The sequence below is a fragment of the Vipera berus genome (assembly GCF_964194415.1).
Source record: "Vipera berus genome assembly, chromosome: Z".
NCBI classification, from domain to species: Eukaryota; Metazoa; Chordata; class Lepidosauria; order Squamata; family Viperidae; genus Vipera; species Vipera berus.
Window position 1 is genome coordinate 126311910 of NC_138205.1, and position 26225 is coordinate 126338134.

The 26225-nt window shown below is 44.0% G+C and overlaps 1 protein-coding gene across 1 annotated transcript in view; it reads right to left on the reverse strand.

Annotated features, from left to right (window-relative positions):
* The window catches only part of LOC308678418 (sodium channel protein type 5 subunit alpha-like), a gene marked incomplete at its 3' end in the record, with an annotated part of 408240 nt that overhangs the window by 300609 nt on the left and 81406 nt on the right, over nt 1–26225 (reverse strand). The window contains exon 3 of the mRNA XM_081345599.1: nt 17056–17189. Within this exon, the coding sequence (XP_081201725.1) occupies nt 17056–17189 (134 nt within the window). The remainder of the gene's footprint in view (nt 1–17055; nt 17190–26225) is intronic.

Consider the following 26225-nt stretch of genomic DNA (forward strand, 5'->3'; position numbering starts at 1 on the left):
GTGACTTATGACCATTTTTCATACTTAAAACCATTGTAGCATCCCCCATGGTCACATGATCAAAGTTTGGATGCTTGGAACTGGCATGTACTTATGATTGTTGCAGTGTCCTGGTGTCACGTGATCACCTTTTGTGACCTTCTGACAAGCAAAGTCAGTGGGAAAGCCAGATTCACTTTACAACCATTTTACTAATTTAACATCTGCAGTGATTCACTTAACAACTATCGTTGTTAAGAAATATCATAAAATTGGGAAAAAGTCACTTAACAACTGTCTTGCTTAGCAACATAAATTATGGGCTCAAATGCGATTGTAAGTCAAATACTACTTGTAACTTGGTATTTACCAAGAATTGTTGACAATACCAAAGCAGTCCTCTGTCCTATTTAATTATTCCCAATTTGGCTTAATTAATCAGTGGACACATCCATCTGCCCACAGGTCCTGACTTCTTTTTATGCCTGATCACACATAAAATGAAGCTGGATTATGGCCTTCCAACCTTGCATCATCAACAACAACAACAACCCATGATCTACAACACAGTTATCTCAGTACCACAAAGGCGAACTTTTAAGCAGGGGTATCCCTTTCCATTGTTGGAGGAAGAAATAGAAGAAACAGGATATTATTTTTTCCTGCCCCAAATCTATTCTCAAGAACTCACTGGGTTGCTAACCTAGCCTAATAATTCCCACATGAAAACTTAGAAACTAGTAATTGGACTCAGGAGTAAAAACAGTAATCCAAAACATGTTATTCTCCTGGGATCTACGTCTCCCGATGAATAGCTGTAGAGAATTGCAGATGGCCAGCATCGCTTTCTGCCATCATGACTTGGTGAACCCTTATTTTTTATAATTTAGTGAAGAAGCTAGCGGGTTGGGGTCCCAATTCAGATCTTGGGGAGGTCTCTTTCTTTCTTTTTAATCTTCCTGGGAGAGTGGGGAAGGAAGTCACTTTTCCTATTACGCCTTTCTCATGAGTGAGAAAACAGGATGTCGGAGGGAGGCTAAATGATTGCGACTTGTGTAGGGAAAATGGGAAGGAGTTGGTGTCCTTGTGGATTCCTTTGTGGGCAGAGAAGAATTAACAAGCACATTATTTGAAGCTGGTTGGCTCTTTATCTTGAGTTTAGCTCCCAATATGAAATAACTGTCAAATAACTGGGGAAATCAGAAGATTCAGGCAGTTCAAATGAGTCTAAAGATTTATTGCAAGCTTAAGCTCTCTACAAGAATCTGAGCTACTAACGGTGAAGGGAAATAAGTGGGAGATGAGAGATGGCCTGGACTTAGATCTTTTGTGGGCATGCAGGGACTCAAGATTTATGACATGTTTCACCCATCCCTCAGGCTCACCCTGGTCATCTCCTACAATAACTGCAATTCAGAAATGCATTCTGATTTTATTTATTTTAAATAAAGCATTAAACACTTTCCTCTCTTCCTTCCTTTCCTCCTACAAGATGACTCTCAGATATTAAAAGATTAACCGTTCCTGCTCTGTCAGCTAAGCAATAATATTCAACCACAAAAGCTTAAAGAGGTACAGGTGATCCTCAACAATGGAGCCCACAATTTCTGTTGCTAAGTGAGATGGTTGTTAAGTGGGTTTTGACCCATTTGACGACCTTCCTTACGACAGTTGTTGAACTGAATCATTGCAGCTGTTCAGTTAGTAACACGGTTATAAAGTGAATCTGGCTTTCCCATTGACTTTCTTTGTCAGAAGTTTGCAAAAGTTGGTCACATAACTCCAGGACATTGCAGCCCTCATAAATATGTGTCAACTGCCAAGTGTCTGAATTTTGATGACATGACCGTGAAGATGCTGTAAAGGTTGTAAGCATGAAAAACGGTGATAAATCGGCGCTGTTATAACTTTCAATGATCACTAAACAAATGGTTTTAAGTTGAGAACTTCTTGAATCAACTAGACTCTTGATTGTGTAGATATGGAAGGACTTCAAAAGTAACTGAGTCCAGTCTAATGTTGATGAAGGAACGTGTTCTGTACCAGCCTGCTACCGGCCCTGCAGAAAAGGCAGGGACAACCCCTTTTACAAGAAGGCAAGAGGCTGGAACTAAGCCTGCCAAATTTATTAACATAAAAACATAAACAGAGCAAACAGAACAAAGAGAGCAAACACGAACCATGAAACAGGAGCTATTCAAATGGTTGCCTTCAGCAAACCAGCCCTCCCACACATTCCCCTTTTAAACAGTTCAGGGCGTGGCTTCTCTCTGCCTCCTTCCGAGGTGCCCCATTGCCTTCCTCTGTTTACTCCTGATTGACTGCCTCCTGCGTCGGGCGTCCTTGAACAGGGCCAGCTGTGGGTCATCTTCATCTACACTGTCAGGCTCACACAGCTGGGTCTGCGTCGTGAAGAGATGGGAGGGGCCTGGCTGAGGGCTCTGTGGAGCCTCAATATTATTCTCAGCAAGCTCTTCAACACCCCCCTCCTCCTCCTTTGAATCGTCCGACCCAACTGCCAAACCCACAGGCTGACCCTGAATCAAAACAGAACGCTGCTCCTTATGACTATCCTGACAGGTTATTTCCCATGAAAGATTATCCTACCTTTCAAGATCATTTGTAGCAACATCAACACTCCTACCAGAAGGAAGCTCTTCCTACTATTTAGGAGGAATCAGAATAACAGAACTGAAAGGGATCTTGGTGGTCTTCTAGTCCAAAGCCCTGCTCAAGCAGAAGAACCTATAACAGTGATGACGAACCTTTTAGAGACCGAGTGCCCAAACTGCAACCCAAAACCCACTTATGTATCATTGGGTGCCAGGTGGGCATGGCCCTATGGGTGGGCGTGGCCCTTTGGGTGGGCTTGGGCCTTTGGGTGGACGTGGCTGCAGTGGTAACGACAGACTGGGTGGGACTAAAAAGTTCAATCAATCAATTCCAACTTTGCAAGATCTTTTTTTTCCTGCGAGAAGTTGAAATTGATTGATTGAACCCTTTTTTTTCTCTTGCACACGGCGGCGGAGGCCTAAAGCGAAAAGGTTTTTAAAAACCCAGGTGAAGGCCTAGGACTTGGGTGATGGCGCACGTGCCCACAGGGAGGGCTCTGCATGCCACTTTTGGAACCTGTGCCATAGGCTCGCCACCACGGCCCTATAACATTTGGGAGAAATGTTAAGACTCTAGAAAGAGTGCAGAGAAGAACAACAAAGATGATTAGGGGACTGAAGGCTAAAACGTATAAGGAATGGTTGTTGGAATTGGGTATGTCTACTTTAATGAAGAGAAGGACAAGGGGTGACATGACAGCAGTGTTCCAATATCTCAGAAGTTGCCATAAAGGAGAGGGAGTCAAGCTATTTTCCAAAGCACCTGAGGGCAGAACAAGAAGCAATGGATGGAAGCTAATCAAGGAGAGAAGCAACCTGGAACTAAGGAGAAACTTCCTGACAGTTAGAACAATTAACCAGTGGAACAACCTGCCACCAGAAGCGGTGAATGCTCCAAGCTTTTAAGAAGAGATTGGACAGCCATTTGACTGAAATGGCATAGGGTTTCCTGCCTGAGCAGGGGGTTGGACTAGATGACCTCCAAGGTCCCTTTCAACTTTATTATTATTATTATTATTATTATTATTATTATTATTATTATTATTAGTATTAGTATTAGTATTAGTATTAGTATTAGTATTTATTCAGCAACCAGGAGATACCTGGCTGATACCTAGGATGCTGGCAGCAACCCATGTCAACCATTACTGTCAGTCAATTTGAGTGTTCACTTGACTGAGTTTCATGTTTTATGAATAAAAGTTTTATAATAATGGTAGTCCAGTCTCTTCTTGAAAGCCTCCAGTGATGGAGCATTCACCACTTCTGGAGGCAGGTTGTTCCACTGGTTAATTGTTCTAACTGTCAGGAAGTTTCTCCGTAGTTCCAGGTTGCTTCTCTCCTTGACTAGTTTCCATCCGTTGCTTCTTGTCCTGCCTTCAGGTGCTTTGGAGAATAGCTTGACTCCCTCTTCTTTGGGGCAGCCCCTGAGATATTGGAACACTGCTATCATGTCACCCCTCGTCCTTCTCTTCACTAGACTAGACCTACCCAATTCCTGCAAATGTTCATCGTATGTTTTAGCCTCCATCTTGCCATTCAATCTCCTTAGTTCAAGTCCTGTCTTCCAAGCCAATAGAATATACTCCATCCACTGTCTGACAGCCCCTAAATCTTTCATGACAAATGTCATAAAATTAAATCATAACTCCATGAGAAGCATAAGCCACTGTATCAAGCTTTCTGAACCAGAATGCAGGACCTATATAAGGAAATGTAAAACTGACCTTGGGGAAAATATGATTACATAGTCCAGAGACAGAGGGAAGCTTAAGAAAGATACTTAAAATAACCCATCCTTGATTTTGCTCTCTGTAACATGGAACAGAAAGGAATCTGGAAAAACTTTCAAGATCCTTTTATTCAACCATAGAAGCCATATTCCTGGAATCCTTAATACCTGCTTTTTTGCATGCCCTACCTAAAGGGTTGACAACTACCACAATATTGTTAGATTTCCCCACCATTATTAATTCTAAGCACATCACCACGTTGAACCAGTCAGTGTTTTTTTACAGTTACCCAGCTAAAATGAAAGAGATAGTCCTTGTTTTAAGACCATAATTTCCCTTGCTATGCAAGACCCCATTTTGTGATCCCTTTGGCACTGTTGTTAAGCAAATCACTGCCGTTGTTAAATGAATTGTGTGATTGTTAAGTGAATCTGGCTTTCCCCATTGACTTCGCTTGTTGGAAGCTGGCTGGGAAAGTTACAAATGGTGATCCCACGATCCTGGGACAGTGCAACTGCCATTAGGTTCATGCCAGTTGCCAAGCACCCAAGTTATGATCAAGTGACCATGGGGAATGCTGCAACAGTCGTAAGTGTGAAAACTAGTTATAAGTCATCTTTTTCAGTGCCACTGTAACTCTGAAAGGTCACTAAACAAATGGTTGTAAATCAAGGATTACAGGTACTCAGTATTCCATTTTTTTTTAAATTCTTCATTTGTGAGGATGATCATTCGTGGCCAGGAAAAAAACAAAGATAAAACCCTGATCGGTGCCTGGTGAGCAGCAAAGCTACCCTTTAGGGCAGGGGGTCTCCAATCTTGGTGACTTTAAGACTTGTGGACTTCAACTCCCAGAATTCCCCAGCCAGCCAAGCCAAGCCATGTGAAGCAAAGCCATGCAAAGCCATGCAAAGCAAAGCAGAGCAGAGCAGAGCAGAGCAGAGCTGGCTGGGGAATTCTGGGAGCTGAAGTCCACAAGTCTTAAAGTCGCCAGGTTGGAAACCCCCTGCTTTAAGTAATGATGAAGATGAGCAACTTTTTTCCATTCGGAGAGAGGGGTATATCTGGCTCTCTGCTTCTGTCGATGCAAACCTCTGCTGCCTTCAGCTACGTAGCATCAGCAAATTTGTTAACCGGGTTTAGCTCAACCACTGTAATGTGGGACCCTTGCAGCTCTGCTGAGTTGGTAGCCACCAACACTCAGAGGAGTAGGGATTAACACAAGATTAATAATAGACTATCAGTTAAGAAGTAAACAATACCGCAATCAAGGAACTATCAACCCAGACAAACAAGCTAATGGTAAACCACAGCCTAATCAAGGAACTACCACAAGCATTCCCACCCCACACTGATAAGGCAGGGCACTGCATATAAAGAGAGCAAAGCCTTTTAGCACTGATGATGTTACCTAGTTGGGTCATGAAACATCTGCAAGAAAAGCACCAAACACCAAGGACCCCTGACCTATGAATATTCTCTTCTATCTGTCTGACTGAAATGTATGATTCAGTCAAAAGGAAGCTATTGTAAATTCTTTATTACTGGATCTAATCCTCTTCCTGAAGCTGGGAAGGCAGGCGTGAGCAGTTCCCAGGCTTGCTTTATTTATTCATTTTTCATATTATTATTATTATTATTATTTTTAAAAAAAGAATGCCCGTCTCCCTCAATACTTCCTGTAGTCTTGAAGAAAGCAGCAACCTGTGCACTGTCAGTGTGAGATAAGTAAGGATTAAAATCCCAAACATACGCATATGTGTTCCTCAACCACATGTGAGCCCAAAATTTATGTTGCTAAGCGAAAGAGTTGTTAAATGAGTTTTGCCCCGTTTTACGAACTTTCTGGCCACAGTTGTTAAGTGAATAACTGCAGATGTTAAGTTAGTAGCAAGGTTGTTAAGTGAATCTGGCTTCCCCATTGACGTTGCCTGGGGATGGTGCAACCGTCATAAATACATCCCAGTTGCCAAGCGTTTGAATTTTGATCACATGACCATTCGGATTGTGCATTCAATCCTAAGTGTGAAAAACGGTCACAGGTCACTTTTTCCAGGGCTGTTGTAACCTTGAATGGTCACTAAATGAATGCTTGTAAGTCAAAGACTACCTGCATATTGACTGTTGTGAATTAGTCGGCAGATGTTTTGTTGTATGGAGCTTCTCTCTTTTTTTGCATTCAGGTAAATAATAATCAAAAGGGACGCGGTGGCTCAGTGGGTTAGGACGCTGAGCTTGTCGATCGGAAGGTCGGCAGTTTGGCGGGTTGAATCCCGAGTGCCGCATAACAGAGTGAGCGCCTGTTACTCGTCCCAGCTTCTGCCAACCTAGCAGTTCGAAAGCAGGTAAAAATGCAAGTAGAAAAATAGGGACTACTCCGGTGGGAAGGTAACAGCATTCCGTGCGCCTTTGGCGTCTAGTCAATGCCGGCCACATGACCACGGAGACGTCCTCGGACAAGCGCTGGCTCTTCGGCTTTGAAACAGAGATGAGCACCGGCCCCTAGAGTCGGAAACAACTAGCACGCATGTGCGGGGGAACCTTTACCTTTACCTTTTTAAATAATAATCCCTCCCCTGTAATCACATGGGATCTGCAAGGGGGAGACGAAGGAAGAGGGGGACCAGGGGTGACATGAGAACAGTCTTCCAATATCTCAGGGGCTGCCCCAAAGAGGAGAGAGTCAAGCTATTTTCCAAAGCGCCCGAAGGCAGGACAAGAAGCAACGGATGGGAACTAATCAAGGAGAAAAGCAACCTAGGACTAAGGAGGAATTTCCCGAAGTTGTGAATGCTCCAACACCGGAGGTTTTTAAGAAGAGATTAGACAACTGTTCATCTGAAATGGTATAGAATTTCCTGCCTGAGCAGGCGGTTGGACTAGAAGACCTCTAAGGTCCCTTCCAGCTGTGCCATTCTATTCTGTTCTAAATGACAGCCTGTGCACCATGACGTCACTGGGCAAACCACATTCCTTGCCCTGGATGTTGTGACCCGAGCAATTGCCAAAGGAACAATGGTTATCCGTGGCATCATGACTTAATCAGGTGCCGGTCACTTTGATTTCTTCATAACTTGTCCTGTTCACGAGCCAAGAAGCCTCAAGAAACTACAGGTGATCCACGACTTAACAACAATTCATTTAGTGTCTGTTCAAAGTTACAACGGGACTGAAAAAAGTGACTTATGATTGTTCTTCACACTTTGCAAGCATCCCCCATGGTCACTTGATCAAAACTGGAGGCTTGGCAACCGGCTCATGTTTATGACGGCTGCAATGTTCTGAGGTCACGTGATCCCCTTTTGTGACCTTCTGATAAGCAAAGTCAAATTCCCTTAACAACCATGGCAAGAAAGGTCATAAAACAGGGCAAATCCACTTAACAAATATTTCACTTAGCAACAGAAATGTTGAGCTCAGTTATGGTCATTAGTTGAGGACTACCCATAGTTCTTAAATAAAGGGCTGGTGTCAGAGGAGATATAATTCTCCAGCATTCCTAGGAGAAAGTTTCACATTGATCTTTTGTGGCTGACTGTTCATGTAATCCCCTGATGATTAACTGCAAGTAGTCTTTGTAAATCTAGAATTAAGGGGTTAATTAATCTGGAATTAGATCTCCTTGTCCAATATATGCCCAAGGGAATTTTTAAATGAAATAAAGCAGTGTTTCTTTATCTTTTTTTTTTCAAGACCCATTCCCATTATTTAAAAGTTATAGAGGCTCCCAAAAGAGTTTTTGTTTGCATGGGTTATATTTACTGATATTTACCACATTAAAATGGTAAATGGTATCTCCTGCTAGAAAGCAGGAGACTGTGAGTGCAAGTCCTGCCCTAGGCATAAAAGTCATCTGGATGACTTTGGGCCAATCACCAGAAGACTGTGAGTTCTAGTCCCGCCTTAGGCATGAAAGCCATCTGGGTGACTTTGGGCCAATCACCAGAAGACTGTGAGTGCAAGTCCTGCCCTAGGCATGAAAGCCATCTGGGTGACTTTGGGCCAATCACCAGAAGACTGTGAGTGCAAGTCCTGCCCTAGGCATGAAAGCCATCTGGGTGACTTTGGGCCAATCACCAGAAGACTGTGAGTGCAAGTCCTGCCCTAGGCATGAAAGTCATCTGGGTGACTTTGGGCCAATCACCAGAAGACTGTGAGTTCTACTCCCGCCTTAGGCATGAAAGCCATCTGGGTGACTTTGGGCCAATCACCAGAAGACTGTGAGTTCTACTCCCGCCTTAGGCATGAAAGCCATCTGGGTGACTTTGGGCCAATCACCAGAAGACTGTGAGTTCTACTCCCGCCTTAGGCATGAAAGCCATCTGGGTGACTTTGGGCCAATCACCAGAAGACTGTGAGTTCTACTCCCGCCTTAGGCATGAAAGCCAGCTAGGTGAGTCAATGACTCTCTCTCAGCCCAACGGACCTCACAGGATTGTTGTGAGGAAAATAAGAGGAGGAAAATATGCTGGATATGTTCGCCATCTTGGGTTATTTGTAAATACAAATAAATAAACGAAACAAAAATTAAAAATTTAAATGAATGCATTCAATGGCACTATTGCTTCTCACAATTGGGATTTTAATTTTTTATTATTTTTCAGGCAAATAATTTGGATTTCCTAGGCCCTGAGAGATCCTGATGGGTCTTCCGATGTCCTAGGACCATAGTTGAAGAAACACTGAACTAGAGAAACATGAGGACATGGAAATCTTTCACTAAGCCAATGGTACAACTCCTTGCTTAAAATATTAGGGAATATCAAGGTTTGTTTCCATATATTTTCAGATCCAGCCCCCACCCCACTCTACTCCCAGCGAACCCAGAAGAATGTGGAAATATTTCTCCTCTAAGGAAATCCTGTTGCAGGGGATGAATACAGGTAGTCCTCGACTTACGACCACAATCGAACACAAAATTTCCATTGCTAAATGACATAGTTGTTAAGTGAGATTTGCTCCATTTTATGACCTTCCTTGCCACAGTTGTTAAGTGAATCACTGCAGTTGTTAAATTAGTAACACGGTTGTTAAGTGAATCTGGTTTCCCCATTGACTCAGCTTGTCAAAAGGTCGCAAAAGGGGATCACATGACACAGCAACGGTCATAAATGTGAGTCAGTTCCCAAGCATCTGAATTTTGATCATGTGACCATGGGGATGCTGCAACGGCCTTATGTGTGAAAAGCGGCCGTGTCACTTTTTTCAGTGGTGGGGTAAATTTGAACAGTCAGTAAATGAACTGTTATAAGTCAAGGATTACCTCTGTGCACACAAAAAAATGCAAGCATGCTATTATGTGCCAAGTTGCCTCCAGTTTTTACTTTTATTTTTTAGCAAAGCAGCTTTATAGACTTTACATTAGTGAAGGTATGTTGAAGTATTTGAATATCACTGCTTGGTGATATAACGAGGGCCAGAAAAATTGCTGAATAGAGTCATATTATTGTCTCCATTAGTCATGAAGCACGGTGAATTGTGTACTGCCATCAATGTGCACGTAAGTAAATCTGCTTTGTCTTGATAAGATTAATATGGCTAATAATACAAGTAGGACTAAAATGCCCACGATTAACAAAATAAGTTATCCTTCCTGGTTTTAACAGATGAGAAATCGTGCAACCTTGCTTGATTTTTAATTTAAATTGCTTGCTCATAGAAGAAAAGGTATCGTAGAAGAGATTTTGACTTGTCACTGATTTAATGAGGGCACGCCACCCAGGGTCCTATCCAGTGCTTTTTTTGTAAAAGAAAAAGGTGCCGGAACTCACACATGTCATACAACCTGCCTTGCCTACCCTACAAGGTTCCATCCAAAAAAGGTGCCGGAACTCCGTTCTGAGCGTTCAATGAGGAAAAAAAGCCTTGGTCCTATCTCAAGTCGATTCAATGTTTCTTGAAGTATGAGGCAGATGTATTAAATGCACATTTATCCTGCATGAGCTCTGTCTTTTGATCAAGTATTTGAAGGCTACTGCTAAGCTTGTAAGCCGCCCTGAGTCTTCGGAGAAGGGCGGGATATAAATGGAATTAAAATAAAAAAAAAAATAAGTATCAAGGGAACCAGAAGCATGACACGTGCTTTGCTGAGTCATGGGGGACATGCATTTTAATAAATCTGTTTCAGCCAATTTGTAAAGTACACACTTGCTTGAATTAAGCCATCAAATCTAGTCTCTTGCCTGCAGCTCTGTGCGTTAGATATTGCAGGATGCAACATAGTTTAGAAGCTTTCTGTTCAGATACACACACACACACACAGTACAACCCTAGCATTGTTCGTGTTTTCAAGCCAGATAGAAGAACTATATCTAACTGTCGGTATAAATCCACCCACACATTCCTCCAGGATGTAGGGAGTGAAAACTCTTCCTGGAAACCCAAGGGGAAAATGACATTTGCTCGGCCTTACATTCTTAAAGACTTATTGCATTGACAGCATCCACATAGCAAAAAAACAGCAGCCCCACAAGAACAGTGAAGAAATGTCACAAGGTGTACTTCACTCGTAGCCAAGGAATATAGTTGGGAGCAAGAAACCTGACCTTCAGCTCAACTATGCAAACCATCTTCCAAAAAGCTTCTGCCTCTTTGCTTACAGTGCAACTCTTATCCAGCAGTTCTTAGCTTGATATTGGGGTGGCTAAATTATTCTGGACTGCCTTTGCATCTAATTCTTAGATCTGAATTTTAGGCTGGCATAAAGGCTCCAGGGTGGGAAATGACTAATCTTAACATGTAAATAATTCTTGTGCATAATGTCAAGTATGTTGCATTTTTTTATGTACAAATTAAAACTCAACTCCCTTTTTGTGATAGAAACATGAAATTGTTAGACATGTCTTCTTCTAGAATTGTTTCCCTCAGGCTATCCTACAACCTTACTGATTGAAGAGAATATTTGTAGCTTAAGGTTGAATTTTAGTGTCCTTGTTGGTCTCTGAGCTTAGCTATTTTCTTGCAGATGTTTCAGTATTTAAGTAGGTAGTGAATTAGGTGCACTGATGATGTTACCTGGTTTGGTAATGAAACATCTGCAAGAAAATCACCAAGCTCGGAGAACATCAAGGACCCCACAGATTCAACCCTGTTTTACTTTTAGGATCCTCTAAGTTCAGATAGCTATATCACAAAAGTGGGACAATTCTTGTTTGTATTGAACTCACAAAAGAGAAACACATCCAGTTAGGTGCTTAATTATGCAATAAGGCCTGAAAATCACTTCCTTTCGAAACTGATAAGGGATAAGATATCTTAATATCTCTTTGTCTAATCTTTAGCTGCAAGACAACATCCCCAATCTTCTCTCAAAGAACTGCTGGTCTGAACTTACCTCTGAAAAACTGAATTGTCTGCAGAAAATGTGAAATGGTAATCATATCCACTTTACCCTTACAGCACTGTACAGGTAGTCTTCGACTTACGACCACAGTTGAGTCCTCAACTTATGGCCATAATTTATCTGGCTAAGCGAGACAGTTAAGTGATTTTTGCCCCATTTTATGAACTTTCTTGCCACGGTTGTTAAGTGAATCACTGCAATTGTTAAGTTAGTAACCTGGTTGTTAAGTGAATCTGGCTTCCCCATGGATTTTGCTTGTCAGAAGTTTATAAAAGGGACAGTGCAACCGTCATATGTACATGCCAGTTACCAAGCATCTGAATTTTGATCACATGACCATGGGGAGGCTACAACGGCGGTAAATGTGGAAAAAGTCGTAACTCTCTATTTTTTACTGCCGTTGTATCTTTGAACACTTACTAAACAAATGGTTGTAAGTCGAGGATTACATATGTTACATTTCATAATCCTTACAAAAATGGAACTTAAACTGTGAGCAATGTGTTTGCAGCAACTCTACATTTATGCATATGCGCTTACCCTAGTCCATGCTCACCGGGGTTCTTTGAGTTTCGAGGCAAGAAGACCAAAGTCAGCCATGAAAGGAAACTGCTAACCAGCAACTGCAAGGTCTTTATTGGTGACACATTGGGGGGTCTGAAGATGAATAAGGAGTTTTGATCTGCTGCTACAGATCCCCAATAAAATCTCAACAGCAACTGGACTTATATACCGCTTCACAGTGCTTTACAGCCCTCTCTGAGAGGTTTCAAGAGTCAGCCTGTTGCACCCCCCGCCCCCCCCCCAACAATCTGGGTCCTCATTTAGATTCATTCGGGGAGAGAGGGAGAGAGAGAGAGAGAGAGAGAGAGAGAGAGAGAGAGAGAGAGAGAGAAATAGCATCTAGACTTATATACCGCTTCACAGTGCTTTACAGCCCTCTCTGAGAGGTTTCAAGAGTCAGCCTGTTGCACCCCCCGCCCCCCCCCCCAACAATCTGGGTCCTCATTTAGATTCATTCGGGGAGAGAGAGAGAGAGAGAGAGAGAGAGAGGGAGAGAGAGAGAGAGAGAGACAGAGACAGAGACAGAGACAGAGACAGAGACAGAGACAGAGACAGAGACATAGATAGAAATAGCATCTAGACTTATATACCGCTTCACAGTGCTTTACAGCCCTCTCTGAGAGGTTTCAAGAGTCAGCCTGTTGCACCCCCCGCCCCCCCCAACAATCTGGGTCCTCATTTAGATTCATTCGGAGAGAGAGAGAGAGAGAGAGAGAGAGAGAGAGAGAGAGAGAGAGAGAGAGAGAGAGAGAGAGAGAGAGAGAGACTCACAGTGCTTTACAGCTCTCTCTAAGTGGTTTACAGAGTCAGCCTGTTGCCCCACCCCCTAACAATCTGGGTCCTCATTTTATCGACCTCAGAAGGATGGAAGGCTGAGTCAACCATGAGCCCCATCAGGATCGAACTCCTGGCAGTGAGCAGAGTTAGCCTGCAATCCATGCAACTTGGGAAAGACCTCAGAAGCTGATTTGGTCATTTGGAGAAGACGAGCTAGTTAGAAACTTCCTTATGGTAAATCAGATTATATTTGGATTTAATAATAGACTGTTCAGAACCACTGGTTCTTAAATCCAAATATAATCTGACTTAGCATAAGGAAGCTTCTAACTAGCTCCTCTTCTCCAAATGACCAGATCAGATCATCTGATTTCCAGCAACGGATGGAAACTAATCATGGAGAGAAGCAACCTAGAACTAAGGAGAAACTTCCTGACAGAACAATTAACCAGTGGAACAACCTGCCTCCAGAAACTGTGAATGCTCCAAAACTGGAAGTTTTAAAGAAGAGACTGGACCACCATTTGTCTGAAATGTTATAGGGATTCTTGACTGAGCAGGGGGTTGGACTAGAAGACCTCCAAGGTCCCTTACAACTCTGTTATTCTATTCGGTTCTGTTCTGTTCTGTTCCATTCCGTTCTATCGAGTCACCTATCTAGGGCATGGCAGAAAGTAACCTGAGATTCAGGCATGTTGGAAGCATTGGGCAAAAATAAAAGTACAATTCCCCCATAGCACTAAAGCTAAGGAGTTCAGGATCACCCTAATTGCTTTTATGAGGGTAAAACTAGGTGGACTCTTTGGATCAGCAAAGTAAATCAAAACAAACCCACCATATCCTGAAGCCCTCTGCTGAAGCTAATAGCACAGGTAGTCCTCGACTTATGACCACAGTTGAGGCCAAAATTTCTGTTAAGAAATACGGTGGTTGTGTGATTTTTGCCTCATTTTACGACCTTACTTGCCGTTAAATGCATCACTGTAGTTATTAAGTGAGTGATTAAGTGAATCTGGATCTCCCCCATTAACTTTGCTTGTAGAACGGTCATAAAAGGGGATCACATGACCCTGGGACACTGCAACTGTCATAAAGATGAGCCAGTTACGAAACATTGAATTTTTCACGTGACCATGGGGATGCTGCAACAGTGTGAAAAGCAGTCACAGGTTCACTTTTTTTCAGTGCTGTGGTAACTTCAGTGACTAAGCAAATGGTTGTAAGTCAAGGACAACCTGTAATCACACAGGCCTAATATTCAGGAGCTGCATCTCATAATATACATCATCCTGTTCTAGGGGTTCATACAATATGTTGTTAGCTGCAAAGTCATGTCTGACCCATTGCGACCCTATGGACAACGTGTTGTGATTCAGGGTCAGCCTGTGGGTTTGGCAGTTGGGTCGGACGACTCAGAGGAGGAGGGGGGTGTTGAAGATCTTGCTGAGGGGGTTGAAGATCTTGCTGATGAGAGCCCTCAGCCAGGCCCCTCCCACCTGGTCACGACGGTGACCCAGCTGTGTGAGCCTGACAGCGTGGATGAAGATGACCCACAGCTGGCCCTGTTCAAGGACGCCCGACGCAGGAGGCAGTCAATCAGGAGTAAACAGAGGAAGGCAATGGGGCACCTCGGAAGGAGGCAGAGAGAAGCCACGCCCTGAACTGTATAAAAGGGGAATGCGTGGGAGGGCTGGTTTGCTGAAGACAACCGCTTGATTAGTTCCTGTTTCATAGCTCCTGTTTCATGGTTGGTGTCTTGTTTTGCTCTGTTTTATCTTAATAAATTTGGCAGGCTTAATTCCACCCTCTTGCCATTTGTAAAGGGGTTGTCCCTGCCTTTTCTGCAGGGCCGGTAGCAGGCTGGTACAGAACACAACGTTCCTCCAGGCCTTCCTGTCCTCTACCATCTTCTGGAGTCCATTTAGGCTCACGCCTACTGCTTCAGTGACTCCATCCAGCCACCTCGTTCTCTGTCATCCCCTTCTTCTATTGGCCTCCATCTTTCCCAGCATTAGGCTCTTCTCCAGTGAGTCCTTCCTTCTCATTAGGTGGCCAAAGTATTTGAGTTTCATTCTCTTTGCTTTGTTACTGACCCAAAATAGGCTCATTTCTTTATAACAAAGCAAGTCTCATGTTTTGGGCAAATGCACCCCTTGACTCTGACCTGGTTTTAAAAAAAAACCAGGGGATTCCCAGGTTGCAGTTTTGTCTGGCCTGCTTATAATGATAGGTGGGGCCTATCAGATGACCACTGATTGGACATTTGAAGAAGACAAGCTAGCTAGAAGCTTCCTTATGCAAAGTCAAATTATAGTTGGATTTAATAATAGACTGTTCACAACCTCTGTTCTCAACAATTGTTCTCAATTCTGGCTTAACCTCAATTAAGTTAACCTTGGTCTCTGGATGCATATGACACACTGACCCATAAACTAGCCATGAGATTGGGTAAACCAGCATATAAGGCAAAAAATATAGTCCAATGCATGGTGTGCAAACTGGAATCAGGAGAACATTATGAAGAACCAAAATTATCCATTGTATTATAGCATCTATTTCAAGTACCTGCTGGGCACCATAACCTAATTCCACTAATAACTTATAGGATGAAGTCTGGATAGGTATTTTTTTCTGTTCAACAATCTCAGGATATAAAAAAAGAAGCAGCAAAATGTATAATTCAACACAAGAGACTTCATTAAATTTCAGAATACAATATAGCTAACAGCTTCATCAGTGCATAATTGAAATACATTCTCTTTGTGTCACTTTATCAGGAAAAGCTGCATCTCTTGCAGTTGTGGGAGTTGATCTGTTTTTAAAAGTATAGGTCACTCATTTAAAAAACAAAAATTAAATACACACTTACCCATTTATTATGTTCACTCATGACAAGCAAATAGACAAGGTTTAAACAGGCTTTGTGCGCATTCTTCAAAAATTATTCGTGCTTCAAAAATTAAAAATTAACATATATGCATAAATCCAGTGCATAATAAGTTAGTCGACATAGATTACAACTCCCGCTCTATTTAAGCATTCTTTTAAACCAAAAGCACATCCATTTTTTTAACCTTTTAAAAGTCTGAAGAGTTAATGAATAAAAATAAATATGCTCGCAGGAACTCAACGATCAGACTTATTTTTTGAATCACACCCCTATGGCTACCACCTTGGGTGCACAATATTTGATGGTTAAAAATGGTTCCTTCCCATGATAAGCATAGCATAACAAATTATGCAAAATAAAAAGGAATCTGAAAAAGGGTATTATGCAAAATAAAGGGAAAAATATTCAAAGTGTTCAACTTCTATTATGTATGCAAGTTTTTAAAAAATTCAGCTCTCTTGATTTATAGAACTGATTTTGTTTCATTTAATATACCTCCTTCTCCCCAAAAAAGGTCTTTAATGTCTAACAGTCAGCAAATATGAATATATTTAGAAGAAGAGCAGAAGGAAGCAATATGGTGTCTTCCAGATGTTTTGGATTACAGTTTCTATAATCTCTGATCTGTGACTGAGTCTGTGAAAGTAAAAAATAAATAAATCTTGGAGCTATATTTCAAAATATTTGGAAGACACCCTCAAGACCCAGCTCTAAATAAAGAAGAGCAACCAACTCAATGAAGTTCATATGACTTGTTACTATTCAGTGACTAATGAAATGAAGAGAAGGACGAGGGGGGACATGAAAGCAAGTCTTCCAGTATCTCAGGGGCTGCCCCAAAGGAGAGGGAGTCAAGCTATTCTCCAAAGCGCCCGAAGGCAGGACAAGAAGCAACAGATGGAAAATAATCAAGGAGAGAAGCAACCTAGAACTAAGGAGAAACTTCTTGACAGTTAGAACAATTGATCAGTGGAACAACCTGCCTCCAGAAGCTGTGAATGCTCCAACACTGGAAGTTTTTAAGAAGAGACTGGACAGCCATTTGTCTGAAATAGTATAGGGTTTCCTGCCTGAGCAGGGGGTTGGACTAGATGACCTCCAAGGTCCCTTCCAATTCTGTTATTCTGTTATTCTAACTACATTGGTCAGGAAATAAACAGGCAAAAAGGATATGAATGTACCAGAATTTTAATTGCTATTCTTCTGATTCGATGAAAAGGACTAAGAATGTACAAGGCAGGAGTGGCACTGAATCGAAAGATCGTCTTCCCTTTGTTCAGTACTATAAATGTCTGAAAAAACAAAGGAGAAGATAAATATTAAGGTCTGGATTAAAATCTCACATTACGCAAGCAATAGTTATTTCTATTTCTTCAGAAATTATTCAGTGCTTCAAATGTCCCCCCAAAACCTCTATGCTGTTTATTAAAACAGCCAGACTGTTTTTAGGCTTCTAGTTGAATTAGGGTAAAAAAAAGAAAGGTGTTGCTACTTTAAAGAAACCACTCATTAAAGTTATTACAACTCTTAAAGTAGCCACAACTTTTGCTTGGAGTGCAAGGAATCCACACATTTAGTTAGATATGAGTTTAAGTTACTGTACATCATGCTACTTGTAAAAAAACAAACTAGACATTATTTTCCAGTCAACATACAGTTCATATTGTTCTTTCTGAAAGTGAGGTTTAGCTACCAGGATAAATATTTATACACAAAAGTACAATTGAATGTTTTATCAGCAAAATGAACAAGCAGAGGCATGGCTGCCATTATTCTGACTGTGCTACCTAGAGGATTGTTGCATATATATAAAAATAAAATTTATAAATTTATTTTAGAGTTAGAGAAAGAGAGAAAGAGAGATAAAAAGCGAGCGAGAGAGACAGAGAGAGAAACAGAGATGAAGAGATAATAAAAAGAGAAAAAGACACAAAAGAGAGAGAGAGATAATAGAGAGAGAGATAATAAATAGGGGTTGCTCAGTTCCCCTTTTCAATTACTTTTCATCACAGTAACCCAGATGCTTATTATCACCTCCAAAGCAAGAAGGAAGATTTCCTGGACCATAACTTTCACGTCATCTTTTTAAAAAAATGAATTGACCTTTCAGATAATACCCCTTTAAAACTCCAGTTTAAGCTTTGTTTTTTTCCAGTGTTTTAACATAAAAGTCCAGCTATGCCTTTAAAAAGTGAGTAGAGAGCAAAGACCCAACAAGCATAGACATCACTAAATTTACATGGCTGGGGGAAACGCATGATCTACTGAAATGTAATCAAATCTGCCTAGTAAAGTGATCTTTGAAAGAGGAACCTTTTCTGCACTTTGCTCTATAATTCAACAAAGCTTGCAGCATTCGTTACCCCGCCAAAATGTTTCTCGCATAGAAACTGTGTTTTTTTTATAGATTTATTGCTAGCCAGCAATGAGAATTGATCAGCTTCTAGGAATCTCTCTAGCTTCGTTCAGCTATTCTTGCTACGGCTATCACATAACGTATATTACTCATTGTGTATAGCAAAATGCCTTGGGGAAAAAAGGAAGATCACAATTATTTCATGTGTAGGCAGCCCAAACATATACTCCTCGCTAACTGGAAAATTGGTAGCATCCTAAAAGGTAAAGGTAAAGGTTCCCCCGCACATGCGTGCTAGTCGTTTCCAACTCTAGGGGCCGGTGCTCATCTCCGTTTCAAAGCCGAAGAGCCAGCGCTTGTCCGAGGAAGTCTCCGTGGTCATGTGGCCGGCATGACTAGACGCCAAAGGCGCACGGAACGCTGTTACCTTCCCACAGCAGTGGTCCCTATTCTACATCAAGCCAAATCCCAGAATGTTAGGAAATTCCTGGAAGCCATTCAGAAAAATCAGCCATCAACAGCCATATAGAAATAAACCATATTTACACACTATTCAAAGTTCACAACAACAACAAAAACCAAGAAGGAAAAAAGAACATTTCATTTCCAGCATCCACACCCAGATAAACAGAGATATACACAGACAAGCAAGCAGAGAACAATATCCCGATCAAGGAAAAACTACACCCCTGCTTGGTATATAATGCCTAATGCCTCCTTAAGTAACACCAGCTGCCTGCAATTAGTGCAGGTTCGCATCCCACCAGGCTCAAGGTTGACTCAGCCTTCCATCCTTCCGAGGTAGGTAAAATGAGGACCCAGATTGTTGGGGGCAATTAAGCTGACTTTGTAATAATGCCGCTTGGGGTGTGTGTGAAAGCCCTAATAAGCAGGCATATACATAGAATGAAGGCTACTGCTAAGCTTGTCTTCAGAGAAGGGCGGGATATAAATGGAATTAAAATAAAAATAAATAAATAAATAAATAAACTTTTCTAAATAATATACAAGCTACCTGAATAAACAGTGAGCAAACTCCACACTCACTAACACTGGTGTTAGCTAGTGGGGTAATGAAATGCTGCAAGGCAAACAACAAAGTTCAGAGCATTTAACCCTGAGCTATACATACGGATAGTCCTCAAATTCATTTAGAGACCGAAGTTACAACGGCATTGAAAAAAGGGACTTATGACAGTTTTCCACACTTATGACCATTGCAACGTGTCCGTGGCCACATGATCAAAATTCAGATGCTTGGCAACTGACTCGTATTTATGACAGTTGCAGAGTCCCTGGGTCATGTGATCACCGTTTGCCAATTTTTGACAAGCAAAGTCAGTGGGGAAGCCAGATTCATTTAACAACCAAGTAACTAACTTTAACAGCTGGGGAGGATTCACTTAACAACTGTGGCAAGAAAGGTCGTTAAAATGGGGCAAAATTCACACTTAACAAATCTCTCGCTTAGCAACATAAATTCTGCAATTAACTGTGGTTGTAAGTCAAGGACTACTTGCGTTCTCTTTTATTGAGTTGTATAGTACTCACTTGCAAAGAATCATCTCCTAAAATTAAAAATACTACTCAAGTCTCTGCTGAGCCTTAAGATTCAAAGGCTTACTGCCTCGTTACCCATTGGTAATTTGTTCCGGAAGATGCAACAAATATTAAAACCAACGAGTACCGAGAAAAATCACGTGACTTACCACATGACCAGTGGTGGGACTCAGCCGGTTCGCACCACTTCGGCAGAACCAGCAGCTAGTTTTTTTTTGCCCAGGCCCAGAATGGACTTCCAGAAGCGGCATCCACACAGAGAACCGGTTGTTCACATATTTGAACCCCACCACTGCACATGATCCATTATTTCAGCCAGAAGAACTAGCGAGTCACGAGGCAGCCAAGGTCAGCACGAGAAAGGCAAGTACTGGGACAAAATTTCTTCTTCAAAATGCATCAAATACCAAACTTGACCAGTTTTGAAGCAGTCATGTGCCAAGGTATAAAAGTACTCTATACTGAATGAATCAAAGAACTGACTGATCACAACCCATCATTGCTGAAAGGAAGTTGAACCTGGTTAGGTTGAATCCAACATAAAATTCAAATCCAACCAGTTATCCCCCAGTATGTGTATCTTCCAGATGTTTGGACTCTCAGAATTCCCTTGTTAGCACAGCCATTGCTGAGAATTCTGGGAGTTTGAAGTTGAAAAAATTCAAAAATGCTCAGTTGTGGGGAACCTGTAATGACATCATAGTTTATAATCCTGAACAGATCTTTAACTATTTAAGTGACCAGCAAACTTTTTCTTATGAAAGGTAAAATTCCCTTCAAGTTGAGTTTAATTTCTGGAGACTTTGTATGTATGTATGTATGTATGTATGTATGTATGTATGTATGTATGTATGTATTTATTTATTTATTTATTTATTTATTTTATTTATTTATTTTATTTATTTGATTTATATACCGCCCTTCTCCTGGAGGACTCAGGGCGGTGTACAGGGCAATAAAATAAGAATACATTAGATAAATAATTTTAAAACCCAAATCCATCAGGCCAGGCCGGCTTGTTCGAATAGATAAGTTTTTAGATCACGCCGGAAGGAGCGAAGGTCGGGGGCCATCCGGAGTTCAGCTGGTAAGCGGTTCCAAAGGATTGGTGCACCCACCGAGAATGCTCTCCCCCTGGGGGTCACCAGCCGACATTCTCTGACCGGTGGTACCCTGAGGAGGCCCTCTCTGTGGGAGCGCACAGGACGGAGGGACGTTGACGCCGGCAGTAGGTGCTCCCGTAGGTAATCCGGACCCACGCCATGTAGGGCTTCGTATGTCATCACCAGCACCTTGAATTTCACTCGGAAGGCAACTGGAAGCCAGTGCAGCTGACAGAGCAGAGGTGTAATATGGGAGTATCGGGAGACCCCCAAAAGAACTCGTGCAGCTGCACTCTGTACCAGCTGAAGCTTCCGAGTGGTTCTCAAAGGCAGCCCCATGTAAAGAGCGTTGCAGTAGTCTAGACGAGAGGTCACAAGTGCATGGGTGACTGTACGTAAGGCATCCAGGTCCAGATAGGGTCGCAACTGGCACACCAGACGAACCTGGGCGAAGGCCCCTCTAGTCACAGCTCCTATATGATCTTCTAAGGAGAGCTGTGAATCTAAGAGGACACCCAGATTGCGAGCCTTATCTACGGGGGTGTAATAACTTGCCCCCAATATTAAGAGATGGAATAATCTGAATTTCCTGACATGCCGGTATGTACAGCCATTCAGTCTTGTCCGGGTTGAGTTGAAGCCTGTTCCTCCCCATGCATTCCCGGACCGCTTCCAGGCAACGGGACATCATGTCGAGGGCATCACTGGTGTGGTTTGGGGTCGAGATGAAAAGCTGGGTGTAGTGTATGCTCTTAAGCATACACGGAATGTCAGCACAGCAGGGGGCTGGACAGCTCCAGACTACAACCGCTTTTGCTGGGAAAGCCTGTGGGCTGAGGGACCGGAAGCTGCGGCAGAAAATTTTCGCGAAGCAGAAGTTAACCCTGAGGGACGTCCAGGAGGAGTTCCTAGCCTGGGACGTGGCCGAGGAGTCCGACATGAGAGAGAGCGGAGCCGTCCACCAGTTGAGCGGTTGTAGCAAAGCAGAAGGGGCGGAAGCCGAAGTGGACGCCATACACCGACAACCGTGACCTGTCAACTCCAACCGAGACAACGTGAGGGAGACACGACCAGCCGCGGCAGACCTGAGGTACCAGGAGTGCAGGTGCGGAGCGAGCGGGCCCCGGTCTACCCAGCATTGCAGTTGTGGACCCCGGTCTACCCAGCACGGCGGCTGCAGACAACCCCGGTCTACCCAGTGCTCCGGCTGCAGCTCAAACAGCTCCCGAGCTACCCGTTGCACAAGCTGCGGAGGACAGCATCCCCGGTCTACCTGCCAATTCAAGTCAGCAAAGTGTCGGGTGTGTGGGAAAACCGGGCACATCATGGCGGTCTGCAGGAGCAAACAACGGGACAGCCTACACGAAGTGGAAGCAGAGTTCCAGTTTGCTACAGGTACCGGGGAGCGGTTGCCAAGACTGTCGGTCAGCCACACGGAGGGACGGCCGGCTGTTTGCTTAACAGGGGGCCCTCCGACACTCACCCCAAAAATAAAATTAAGGGTTAAGCTGCAAGGGATTCCCTGCACGATGGAACTGGACTCAGGGTCAGCCGTGTCAATCATCTCCGCCAGAACATTTAAAGACATTTGCAAGTGGAGCGGCCAATGGGTTCCCTTGAGGCCATCCAGGCTGACCCTCTCTGACTTTCAAAACTCACCCATTAACGTTCGGGGGGAGGCGTCGGTGTTGGTTCAGTACAAGGGGTTCACGGGCAAATTAAGCGTGTTGGTCGTCGAAGGGCAGTGAACCAGCCTCATGGGGTTAGGGTGGTTCAAAGTGCTGGGCATTGGAATCACAGGGATTCACCAGACGCGGAGCTGCCTTTCACTTGAAGGTATCTGCAAGGACTTTGCAGATGTGTTTGATGAGCAGCTAGGGCACAGGTCTGCAACCCGCGGCTCCGGAGCCGCATGCAGCTCTTTCAGCCATCTCCTGCGGCTCCCAGTCCTCTGCCATGTGCAGTCCAAAAAAAAAAGTGGGACTAAAAAAGTTCAACCAATCAATTCAAATATGCAGGGTAGGTGCATATCTCACCTTGGCTCCACTCTTCAGTCAAACCCTGTTCTGCGCATGCGCACATATACGCGCATGTGAACACATTTTTTGCGGCTCCCAGTTTGTCCTTTTGTGAGGGAACCGGTTCCTAGTGGCTCTTTCACTGTTTCAGGTTGCTGAACCCTGAGCTAGGAAGATACACCGGTTCCCCAATTTCATTTAAATTAAACCCCCAGGTTCAGCCCATCAGAATGAAGGCTAGGAGAGTCCCGTTTGTGCTAAAACACAAGATAGAGCGGGAATTGGATAAGCTGGTAGACCAGGGGGTGTTAACGCCAGTCGATGGAGCAGAATGGGAAACCCCCATTGTAACGCCGCTCAAGGTGAACGGCGAGATTAGAATTTGCAATGACTATAAGGGGACCATTAACCGAGCTTTGAGTGCCCATTCCTACACGGTCCCCGCGGTAAGCAGCATCCTGGCGTCCCTGCAAGGCGGGGCGGTGTTCGCAAAACTGGATCTTGCACAAGCTTACCAGCAGCTGCCAGTAGACCCAGAGGCTGCTAAAGCACAAACAATAATCACACACAAAGGGGCGTTCCGGGTAGACCGGTTGCAGTTCCGGGTCAGTGTGGCTCCTGGAATATTCCAGGAGGTGATGGAAAGGAGCCTCAAGGGAATACCAGGGGTTTGCCCTTACTTCGACGACGTCCTAATTGCAGCCAGTTCCGAGGACATTTTGGCAACCCGATTGAAAGCAGTGCTAGAGAGGTTCAGGGATGCAGGGCTGAAACTCAAAAGGGAAAAATGCAAGATTGGGGTTACTGAGACAGAGTTCCTGGGTGGGGTTCAGGATTGATGCTCAAGGCATCCACCCATCTGCATCCAAAGTCAGGGCAATCAAAGAAGCCCCAACTCCCAAAAACAAGTCTGAGTTACAGGCATTCCTGGGCCTCCTCAATTTTTATCACGCATTCCTGCCACACAAAGCAACAATTGCAGAACCTCTACACAGGTTGCTTGACAAGCAAGCATCCTGGGACTGGACTGACGCACACACAAACGTGTTCAAAACACTGAAGAACCTGTTAGCAGGTAATGCTACAGTCACGCACTTCAGGGAAGACCAGCCAAACTGCCTTGCATGCGATGCATCCCCTTATGGGATTGGGGCAGTCCTCAGCCATTTAAGGGAGGATGGAACTCAGGCCCCCATCGCCTACTACTCCAGAACCCTGTCAGCTGCAGAAAGAAATTACGCACAGATAGACAAGGAGGCACTGGCAGTGGTTGCAGGAGTAAGGAAATTTCATGACTACCTATATGGTAGGGAATTCTTAATATACACTGATCATAAGCCTTTGTTAGGGTTGTTCACAACGGAAAAGCAGACACCACAAATTCTTTCACCCAGGATGCTACGCTGGTCCATCTTCCTGTCAGCGTATTCCTACAAGCTGGTACACAGACCAGGCAAAGAGATGGGGCACGCAGATGGCCTCAGTAGACTCCCCCTAAGAGAGACTGAGCCGGACCCCGCACCTGCTACCCAAATATTGGCAATACAGGACCTGCCAGAATGCCCCCTTAACGCAAAGGACATAGCCTCAGAGACTCCCAAGGACAAGGTTCTAAGCAGGATACAATCGTGGGTGAGCAGTGGGTGGCAGGACAAATCACCAGGGCAAGAGTTCACTGCATACTTTTCCAGAAGGCATGAACTATCAACACACAAGGGGTGCCTGTTGTGGGGAAGTAGAGTCATCATTCCCACAAAGCTTAGAGAAAAAGTCCTCCAGTCACTTCACGAGGGCCACCCAGGAGTGGTAAGAATGAAGGCCCTGGCAAGGAGCTACCTGTGGTGGCCAGGGTTGGACAAGGAGATAGAAGGGTTAGTAGCTGGATGCTACATGTGCCAGAGGTCACGACCAGAACAGCCACATGCACCAGTTCACAAGTGGGAGGAAACACACACCCCATGGTCCAGGGTACACATAAACTATGCGGGCCCATTCCAAGGACACACATTTCTGGTAGCAGTAGACAGTCATTCCAAATGGCTAGAGGTGGTACCCGTGGGCAACATAACATCAGCAGGAACCATTCAAGCTTTAAGGGGAATGTTTGCAACTCATGGTCTGCCAGACGTGATCGTGTCAGATAATGGAACACAATTTACCTCATCGGACTTTCAGGTGTTCCTGAGGACCTTGGGGATTAGACACACCACCTCGGCTCCTTTTCATCCGGCCAGTAATGGTTTGGCAGAGCGATTCGTGCGGACAACAAAGGACGCCCTCAAGTGCATAGTGCAGGGGAATTGGAAGCAAACACTGGCCACCTTCCTCCCACACCAACATGCAACACCCTGCACTGCCACAGGCAAAAGCCCAGCGGAACTCAGATGGGGCAGACGCCTAATAACAACGCTGGACAGGCTCCACCCAGACAGAGTAGCAGCAGACGCCGGGACCCCTAACATCAAAACAAATTTTAACACGGGGGACCCCATCTGGGCAAGGAACTATAGCTCAGGTCATCCATGGGTTCCAGGGGAAATACTAGAGCAAACAGGACCCCTTTCCTACAAGGTAAGGGTGGAGGGGGGACTCTGTTGGAAGAGGCACCTGGACCAGCTGAGGAAAAGGGCTCCAGAAAGGGTTGTTGAGGACACACTGAGGGCTGAGGAGGAGGAGCCAACACTAACACAAACACCCAGGAAGGTCACCAGGGGGGCACAGAGGCAAACTTACCCCAGGCAGGAGACAGACAGGGAAACCAGGCAGTCACCAGAACCCAGCATAACACAGAGCCAAGGCACCTCAACACACACACATACACACCACAATCCGCCACAACAACAACAGCAAGGAAGAGAGACAAGAAACAGCACCATACCACCGGGGGAAACAGTCCCAAGGAGGTCAAGCAGGCCTCACAAGGCTCCAAGCTACCTCGCTGACTATGTGCGTTCTTAGGGGAGGCGTAACTGGGAATTAAACAAGTGTACATTCTGTGTATAAATGTAAATAAGTGTATATAGTTATGGGAGACGGAATGACAGAGGTTAATCCCTCACTATGGGGGAAGGGGTGTAGTGTATGCTCTTAAGCATACATGGAATGTCAGCACAGCAGGGGGCTGGACAACTCCAGGCTACAACCGCTTTTGGCGGGAAAGCCTGAATAGAGCGAGTCGTTGACAGCCCCAGGGCATGGTCAGCTCTGGCGGGAAGCCAGGGTTTAAATCCATTGGCCATCTATTGGTTGCGATTCACCTGGGCAAGTATAAAGAGATGCCAGTTAACCCCT